This window comes from Protomyctophum bolini (assembly GCF_963924005.1).
Source record: "Protomyctophum bolini genome assembly, chromosome: 6".
Taxonomy (NCBI): Eukaryota; Metazoa; Chordata; class Actinopteri; order Myctophiformes; family Myctophidae; genus Protomyctophum; species Protomyctophum bolini.
Genome location: NC_137867.1, coordinates 44378601 through 44388600, shown reverse-complemented (window position 1 = coordinate 44388600; position 10000 = coordinate 44378601). Strand labels below are relative to the sequence as shown.

Genomic DNA, 10000 nt, shown 5'->3' with positions numbered 1-10000 from the left:
ATAGACCAACTAGCATAACCCATTCTGGGCGGGAACCCCTTTTGGTGTTTATAGCATCATGCTATGCTTTAGCTATTGAAAAATAGCAGATCTACAAGCTCATAGCGCGCCACCGAGTGGCGCGCTACGAGCTTGTAGGTCTGCTATTTTTTGAAAAATCAAAGAACGACTGACATGGAAACATAGCTTTTTCAGAAGAACTGTCAGGATGTACAGTAGAAGACATTTTTAGAATCTGATCTCAGGTCAAAATGGGATAAAGGAATTAAGGGGGCACCCAGATTCGAACTAGGGACCTCTTGATCTGCAGTCAAATGCTCTACCACTGAGCTATACCCCCCTCTCTCTGCTGCACGTGGCAGAGTTATTTTTGTACCCTGAATGACAGCCACGGGGCCTCCTCCTCCTCCTCCTCAGCTGTTCAACCAGTGCTATTCACCTTCTTCCTGGGCTGTGTGTGCTCCAGTTCCTGTCGATTTGATCCAATGAAATCCAATGAAACTGCTCAGATGACCAATGATATCCAATGAAATCAGCAGGAAGTGGAGCAGCACACACACAGCCCAGGAAGAAGGTGACCAGTGCTGGTCTCTATCAAATGTGTAGCCTAGTTGAGCTTCAAAATAAAATACAAAATATTTTAATATGGATGCATTGTTGTATTTAAACCCATTTTGACCTGAGATCAGATTCTAAAAAATGTCTTCTACATCCTGACAGTTTTCTGAAAAAGCTATGTTTCTATGTCAGTTGTTCTTCGATTTTTTCAAAAATAGCAGACCTACAAGCTCGTAGCGTGCCACAGATCTATACAAGCTATGAGCTTGTAGATCTGCTATTTTTCAATAGCTAAAGCATAACGTAATGCTAACACCAAAAGGGGTTCCACTTCCCGCCCAAAATGGGTTAAATGTAGAGATTTTGTATAAAAATATTTGAAAGGTTTTCCAGGAAGAAAAAAAAGAAAAGCTGATTTTGATGATTGTAGATTGACAGTTTTCTGAAAAACCTGTTTCTAACTATGTCAGTGGTTCTCTATTTCTATAAACTATTTCATGTCAAGAACCCCTAGAATTATATGTATTTGGCTGCCGACCTGAAAATATGTTGTTCCAGGGACCCCCCCAGAAGCAAAGATTTGAGTTAAAAAACATTCACTCTGAAAGAATATATATTCAAAGATGTGCGTCACAAAAAAATAGCAGATCTACAAGCACGTAGCGCGGAGCTTGTGGATCTGCTATTTTTTAATAGCTCAAGTATAACATAATGCTTATAAAACACCAACAGGGGTTCCCGTCCTGAATGGGTTCTAAATGGAATTGTATTCAAAAGACTACGACTGAAAGTAAATCACCACTTGCTGTCCAAATCAGCACTGTTCCAAGATAGAGAGAACCTTCCACAGACCAGCAGACAGATAGAGGACCAGGACACAGTGGACCAGGACACAGTGGACCAGGACACAGAGACCAGGACACAGAGGACCAGGACATAGACAGAGCCTTCCACAGGCAGCGGTCAGACTAGAGGACCAGGACACAGAGACCAGGACATAGAGGACCAGGACACAGAGACCAGGACACAGAGACCAGGACACAGAGGACCAGGACACAGAGACCAGGACACAGAGGACCAGGACACAGTGGACCAGGACACAGTGGACCAGGACACAGAGACCAGGACACAGAGACCAGGACACAGAGACCAGGACACAGAGACCAGGACACAGAGGACCAGGACACAGAGACCAGGACACAGACCAGGACACAGAGACCAGGACACAGAGACCAGGACACAGAGACCAGGACACAGAGACCAGGACACAGAGGACCAGGACACAGTGGACCAGGACACAGAGGACCAGGACACAGAGACCAGGACACAGAGACCAGGACACAGAGACCAGGACACACAGAGACCAGGACACAGAGACCAGGACACAGAGGACCAGGACACAGAGACCAGGACACAGAGGACCAGGACATAGACAGAGCCTTCTACAGACGAGCGGACAGACTAGAGGACCAGGACACAGAGAGAGCCTTCTACAGACCAGCGGTCAGACTAGAGGACCAGGACATAGACAGAGCCTTCTACAGACCAGCGGACAGACTAGAGGACCAGGACACAGAGAGAGCCTTCTACAGACCAGCGGACAGACTAGAGGAACAGGACACAGAGAGAGCCTTCTACAGACCAGCGGACAGACTCACAAAAAGGACCAGGACGTTCATCAGGCGGTCTATGCTGGTCCTCTTGAAGGTGCTCTTCCCACAGTTCTGCATCAGCTTGGTTTCAGGACCTGGAACACAGCAGCACACACACACACACACACACACGGGACGGTGCAGAGAGCGTTAGAGGGGCCAGGGGCTGAAAGCCCGTAAGAGGGGGCACTTTTGGACAAAAAGTATCGAAAGTAGCTGATCTAGCTTGTAGATCAGCTATTTTCGGGGCGCAACCCAGCACTCTTTAGCTAGTACAACATTGGATTTCTAAACACATTTGTTCAACGCAAAATACTGTGTTCAAGTTAAGGAGACTTTGGGGAAAAAAAGCAATTCTCAGTGGCGTTCTGAAGAACCCGGAAGAACGCTCAATGTTAAACCCCAGCCCAGCTGCTGACAGGGTTTTCCTGGTGCTAAATGCACGGGCCTGCCTGCAGTCCCAGCTCTGATCAGTAGGAGTAGCAGAGCGCTTCAACGTTGGCCAGCAACAGAATGTCCCAGACTCCATACGTGGTCCCGGTCAATATTCCCGGAGAATATTCAACATTTCTGGAATGCAAGTGGTGCATGGTGCTCAGTGAAAACTCAACCCTTCGATAGCTCAGTTGGTAGAGCGGAGGACTGTAGTTGATTAAAGGGACATCCTTAGGTCGCTGGTTCAAATCCGGCTCGAAGGAAGGCATGTTTTGACGGTTGGCCGAACGGTTTGCGGAGCGGTCTTGATATCGGAAGGTCGCTAGTTCGTATCCCCCGGACCGGCACGTTAAAATTACCACCGCTGATGAAGTGCCCTTGGACAAGGCATTGAACCCCTACCATGAAATGTTCTATGAGCAGGGCCTGGCTGTAAACAAGTTTTTGAGCTTAGTCCAGTTACCCTGGGTAAACATAGTACCTTTCCTTTCCTTAGTCCAGTTACCCTGGGTAAACAATAGTACCTTTCCTTTCCTTTCCTTAGTCCAGTTACCCTGGGTAAACATAGTACCTTTCCTTTCCTTAGTCCAGTTACCCTGGGTAAACAATAGTACCTTTCCTTTCCTTAGTCCAGTTACCCTGGGTAAACATAGTACCTTTCCTTTCCTTAGTCCAGTTACCCTGGGTAAACAATAGTACCTTTCCTTTCCTTAGTCCAGTTACCCTGGGTAAACATAGTACCTTTCCTTTCCTTAGTCCAGTTACCCTGGGTAAACAATAGTACCTTTCCTTTCCTTAGTCCAGTTACCCTGGGTAAACATAGTACCTTTCCTTTCCTTAGTCCAGTTACCCTGGGTAAACATAGTACCTTTCCTTTCCTTAGTCCAGTTACCCTGGGTAAACAATAGTACCTTTCCTTTCCTTAGTCCAGTTACCCTGGGTAAACATAGTACCTTTCCTTTCCTTAGTCCAGTTACCCTGGGTAAACAATAGTACCTTTCCTTTCCTTAGTCCAGTTACCCTGGGTAAACAATAGTACCTTTCCTTTCCTTGTGAAAGAAAAAGTACCTATTGGAAGATACAGCAAATGGTGACCTGCTCTTGACCGGTTTTCAGTTATAAATTACATGATCGCTCACGACAACACAAGGTAGTTTATTCCTTAAGTTTAGGCCTTGAATATTCAACATGATTTCTGGTGACATGTGGTGCGCAGTAAAAAATATAGAGCAATAGATCTGTTATCAACCCTTTGATAGCTCAGTTTGTAGAGTGGAGATTGACATCTCTAGTGGAGAACTGTTGTTGATTAACCCATTTTGGTGTTAGCATTATGTTATGCTTTAGCTATTGAAAAATAGCAGATCTACAAGCTGGCGTGCTACGAGCTTGTAGATCTGCTATTTTTGAAAAATCGAAAGAACCACTGACATAGAAACATAGCTTTTTCAGAAAACTGTCAGGATATACAGTAGAAGACATTTTTAGGATCTGATCTCAGGTCAAAATGGGTTAAGGGACATTCTTAGGTTACTGATTCAAATCTGGCTCGAAGGAGAACAGGTTTATAAACAAGATATTGTGAAAGACAAATGACCCATGAAAGCAAATGGTGAGCTTCTTTTGCTTTCAGATATTCTGCATAGCGGTACAAAGCTCACTCACACCCCTATGCTCAAGTCTGACCAGCAATCAGCAGCGGGTGAGACTTTCCTTTGGCATTAGTAAACAAATTACATGTTTGCAGACTTTTGCCTTTGGGCAAAAAGGTTTATGCCTTTGCCTTGTGCATAAAAAGTGCCAATATTGTGCCAATGTTTTCAGCCCGCTATTGTATTCTCTCACCACAGGGGGGAGCTGTAGGTCCAGGGTGACGTTTAACACTACTCTTTGTTATTTTTATAATCTGTAGTAAGACATTATTGGCAAGAACATAATGCTTAATACAGTCCCAAAGTAAAAGTAAAAAATATTTCAAGCATTGCTTAGTTATTGCATACTTTGTATTCATAATCTGAATCTGCAAAGTAACCAACAGTAGTAACTGAAGCTGTCGATGTAGATTACAGTAGCAATAAAATAAAATAATAAAAATTTGAAAGAATGTGAAAAGTTATTTTTATATTTCTGAAACAATAATGGGGGGTGGCTCCAAGTTTAACCAATTTAGACCTGAGGTCGATTCTTAACCCATTCTGACCTGAGATCAGATTCATACGAGGTTTCCACTGGACACACACTGGTCTGATTAACCCCATTCTGACCTGAGATCAGATTCTAAAAAATGTCAGTCGTTCTTCGATTTTTCAAAAATAGCAGACCTACAAGCTCGTAGCGCGCCACTCGGTGGCGCGCTACGAGCTTGTAGATCTGCTATTTTTCAATAGGTAAAGCATAACGTGATGCAAACACCAAAATGGGTGCCCGGTCAGAATGGGTTAAAAAAAAGGCTTCTAAATCCTTTTCTGAAAAACCTGTTTCTATGTCAGTGGTGCTCAACCTTTTTCATGTCAAGGAGCCCCAGAATCAAATGTACAGTATGTGGCCGCGCACCCCCATCTCAAAATATGTTGTTCCAGGGAGCAAAGATTTGAGTTCGCTCTGAAAGATTTGTGCCACATTTTCATGATTTAAAAAAGAAATAGCAGATCTACAAGCTCGTAGCACGGCACTCGGTGCTGCGCTATGAGCTTGTAGATCTGCTATTTTTCAATAGCTAAAGTATAACATGCTTAGAACACCAGAAAGGTGTTCCTCCCGTCCTGAATGGGTTAAGAGTTTGATAATGAGAACCACTGATCTGCTACACACCACTGTGGTGTGTGGAGAAGAGGATCCATAGTGTGTCCTCACCTCCGAACAGCACCAGAACAGAACAGAACAGAACCACTGCTCTGCTACACACCACTGTGGTGTGTGGAGAAGAGGATCCATTATCGTGTCCTCACCTCCGAACAGCACCAGTCCGAAGCACCAGTCGGTGTTCCTCAGGGTGCAGCCTCGGAGCAGGATCTTTTCGTTGTCCAGCGAGTACTTCTGGTTGTCGTAGGTCAGCGTTCCCGTGAAGCGGTCCAGGCGGTTGTTGGGAGGCTCGCAGCGGACTTCGCCTGGAGGTACGAACAAAAACAAAAGCTGTTAAGAAAGACGAGTAAGACAAAGAAGGCCCGTTTGATTGGAATCAGTGTTGCTTTTGTCGACTAAAACTAAGACGAAAAATGTTCTTTTTTCACTGACGAAAACTAAATGGAAACTAAGCCATGATGACTAAAACTATGCTAAATGTATTGACAATTTCGTCAAACTAGACTAAAATGTTAGGAAGGGACTAGTGGAGAAGAGATGCACTATAAGTCATTTTACACTTGACAGTTGCATGCTGGAAATAGCAGATCTACAAGCTCAACGCATCGCGACGCGTTGTGAGCTTGTAGATCGGCTATCTTCAACAAGTGTAAAATGAGCCATTACGACGGCATCAAGGCCCGCCAAAATGCGTTTCAGTCGACTAAATGAACTGCAGATTTAGTCGACTAAAATCTTATGACATTTAGTCGACTAAAACTAGACTAAACACTAAGACATTCCAGGTGACTAAAATATGACTAAAGCTAAATGAAGTTTCATTCTAAAGACTATGACTAAACTAAATTTGCTTCCAAAAACAACACTGATTGGAATAATCTTCCTCTATCCTTCAGTAAGTCGCTTTAGGGTCAGGGACTTCCCTACATTCACATCCTGTTTATGCTTATATATAAACTCTTCTCCATACCCTGAAGAAGGCATATTGTTTGCCGAAATGTTGATCTTTCAAATAAAAGAGTTTTTTTTGCATCGTGACTACGAGCCGTGCGACCTCTCCTTCCTTCAAAGGTTTTGTCTCCCGTGGTCAGCAACTCCCCACTATTGGTATGTGCTCCTACACGTACATCTTTGTTTAGGCTTCCAAAAACTGACACGTACTGTACCAGCAATGTGGTGAAAATCTATGCGGATCAAGTCGATTTTAATATTTTGGCATTAACCCATTTAGGCCTGACGTCGAAATAAAAAATGTCTTCTAAATCATGAAAGTTTTCTGAAAAACCTCATGTTTCTACATCAGTGATTCTCAATATTTCATTTCAAGGACCCCCAAAAATTATATGTAATATGCCGCCGACCCCCATCTGGAAATATGTTGTTCCAGGGACCTCCCCAGAAGCAAAGATTTGAGTTAAAAATGTTCGCCACATTTTCACGATTTTTCAGAAATAGCTAAAGTATAACATAATGCTTAAAAATCGCGATATATCATGAATCGATTTAAAAAAAAGTAATCCTATACATAAAACATCATCAGAGACAGTGATATGAACAGCGATGTTTCCTCACCGTTGAAGGCAGCCAGGCTCTCAATGTTGTCCCCCATGTCTCCTGTAACCGTCAAGGCCTGTCTCACCTTCAGGTTGGTCTCTCTGAGGCACACAGGAGGAACGGTGTTGATTTTAACAGCACATGATTTTAACATGCACATGATGTAGGTCAGTGGTTCCCAAACCAAAGTGCCGTCCGGCGGGGACCCCCGGGGGTCCTTGAGGGAGTTCCAGGGGGTCTCCTGCTAAATGATAGTTTGGAACCAAACTCTCTGAGAGTGTGCAAATTTTGCATACACTCTCAGAGTTAAATTAACATCGATATTTGCGCTGGCGCACACTGTTTGAGGAGAGCATTAAACGTTACCCGTCCAGTTCGGCCGTCTCGATGTAGATCAGGTTCAGAGGCTCGCTACTGGACAGCAGGAGGAGGTCAGCCTAACAGAAACACACACAAAGAGCCTGCTGTTTATTCTCCACATCAACACAATGTTCTTTGTCTCCAGGCCGAAGGCATGGGGAGAGAGTATGATTTGTGTCCGTTTGTCCGTCTGTGTACAGCTAATCTCCGGCACCGTTAACCCGGTCGATGCTACACATACATTTTGCACACGCACTCCCTGGATGCCAACGATGAACCTCTGCCCCAAATATTCCAGAATAAGCCTGTTATAGCGCCACCAGGAGGCTGACTTTTGTAAAACACATTTTTGAATATTACTCCTCCAGATTCTGTCCAAAGATCCCGCAAATCGTTACACAGTATCTCTATAGTCATGTGTTCAGGACGGATCTGTCCGATATTTCATATTCCATCCTAATTGGCTAACATTGGCTTTCAAAGTTTGCAGGATTGGCCCATTTTTAACAAAAAGCCTCAAATCATGAACGCAGTGTGCAATTTAGGAATATATCCCTCCCTTTTCACATTGGCCTGTTATAGGATCTTTTAAAAACATATTTTTGGAACAAAATGTCTCAAATCATCCAATTGCCAATTGTAAGAAGAAATGGCACCCTTTTCACATTGGCCTATTATAGCGCCACCAGGAGGCCACAACCTGACCTGCCCTGGTGGAGTCCTGTGCCCAGAGGGGCACTTTATCTAGTTTCAGTTGATTCATCCTCAAAGTGTCACAGACTGAGTGACACTAGGCCTGTCACAATTATCACACAATCACCTAATAGGCAAATATTTGAGATAATCACAATTCGTTTTGCATAATAGTTGAAAGGAACTGGTTGGAATAACGTGTTCCCTCCACGCGTCCAACCAGGGAAACTCCCCCCTGTCAGTAGTAAAGGAGCAACTCAGGCATGAAGGAAGCATGAGTTCAAGTCCGTTGCTCTCCCCTTGTCCCCCATATATGGGGACTAGGTTGGCGGAGGGTGTGTAGAGCCCAGGATCACATTAGATAATTGACACGGGGGTGAAAAATGGGTTACAAAATCGTGGGATAAATTCTTTGTAATGGTGACACACACAGCTCTATACTGACCGTGACAAACTGGTTGTTCTCCAGCTTGATGATGTCTCCCACCTGCACGTCCATCCACCTCTCACTGCTCAACCTGAAACAATGGCACACATAATATAACTCTTCCTACTTCTGAAGCACACCTAACACACACAATACAATGGCACACAGAATATAACTCTTCCTACTTCTGAAGCACACCTAACACACACAATACAATGGCACACATAATATAACTCTTCCTACTTCTGAAGCACACCTAACACACACAATACAATGGCACACATAATATAACTCTTCCTACTTCCTACTCCCTACTTCCTTCACAGGTGTTTACCGATACTGATACTAATAGTTCCATTTAGTCAGTGTACAGTGGTTCTCAAAACGGTGTAATTTCAAGGACCCCCATAAATCTGAGAGTGTACAAATGGAACCCAAGGTGTTCCATTTGTCCAAATGGAACCCAAGGTGTTCCATTTGTCCAAATGGAACCCAAGGTGTTCCATTTGTACATTTTCAAAAGGTACCGACCCGTACGGGGCCATTTGGAACCCACTCAAGGACACATTGAGACCCACTGGTGTAGCAGAGTGGTTCCAGTGAGCCAATTAACACCCTGACTCTGTTTGACCAGAATGGAACAGAACCTTCATTAGTATCATCAACACTGACTCTGTTTGACCAGAATGGAACAGAGCCTTCATTAGTATCATCAACACTGACTCTGTTTGACCAGAATGGAACAGAGCCTTCATTAGTATCATTAACACTGACTCTGTTTGCCAAGAATGGAACAGAGCCTTCATTAGTATCATTAACACCCTGACTCTGTTTGACCAGAATGGAACAGAGCCTTCATTAGTATCATCAACACTGACTCTGTTTGTCCAGAATGGAACAGAGCCTTCATTAGTATCATCAACACTGACTCTGTTTGACCAGAATGGAACAGAGCCTTCATTAGTATCATTAACCCTGACTCTGTTTGACCAGAATGGAACAGAGCCTTCATTAGTATCATCAACACTGACTCTGTTTGACCAGAATGGAACAGAGCCTTCATTAGTATCATTAACACTGACTCTGTTTGACCAGAATGGAACAGAGCCTTCATTAGTATCATCAACACTGACTCTGTTTGACCAGAATGGAACAGAGCCTTCATTAGTATCATCAACACTGACTCTGTTTGACCAGAATGGAACAGAGCCTTCATTAGTATCATCAACACTGACTCTGTTTGACCAGAATGGAACAGAGCCTTCATTAGTATCATTAACACTGACTCTGTTTGCCAAGAATGGAACAGAGCCTTCATTAGTATCATTAACACCCTGACTCTGTTTGACCAGAATGGAACAGAGCCTTCATTAGTATCATCAACACTGACTCTGTTTGTCCAGAATGGAACAGAGCCTTCATTAGTATCATCAACACTGACTCTGTTTGACCAGAATGGAACAGAGCCTTCATTAGTATCATCAACACTGACTCTGTTTGACCAGAATGGAACAGAGCC

General features: G+C 43.8%; 1 protein-coding gene across 1 annotated transcript in view; it reads right to left on the bottom strand.

The window, feature by feature from the left end:
* LOC308317421 (phospholipid-transporting ATPase ID-like) overlaps window positions 1-10000 on the bottom strand; it is a 63081-nt gene that overhangs the window by 18678 nt on the left and 34403 nt on the right. Inside the window, exons 7-11 of the mRNA XM_080766404.1 lie at window positions 8500-8572; window positions 7368-7438; window positions 7020-7102; window positions 5594-5752; window positions 2217-2305 (exon numbers count right to left, since the gene is read on the bottom strand). Coding sequence (XP_080622530.1) covers window positions 2217-2305; window positions 5594-5752; window positions 7020-7102; window positions 7368-7438; window positions 8500-8572 — 475 coding nt within the window. The remainder of the gene's footprint in view (window positions 1-2216; window positions 2306-5593; window positions 5753-7019; window positions 7103-7367; window positions 7439-8499; window positions 8573-10000) is intronic.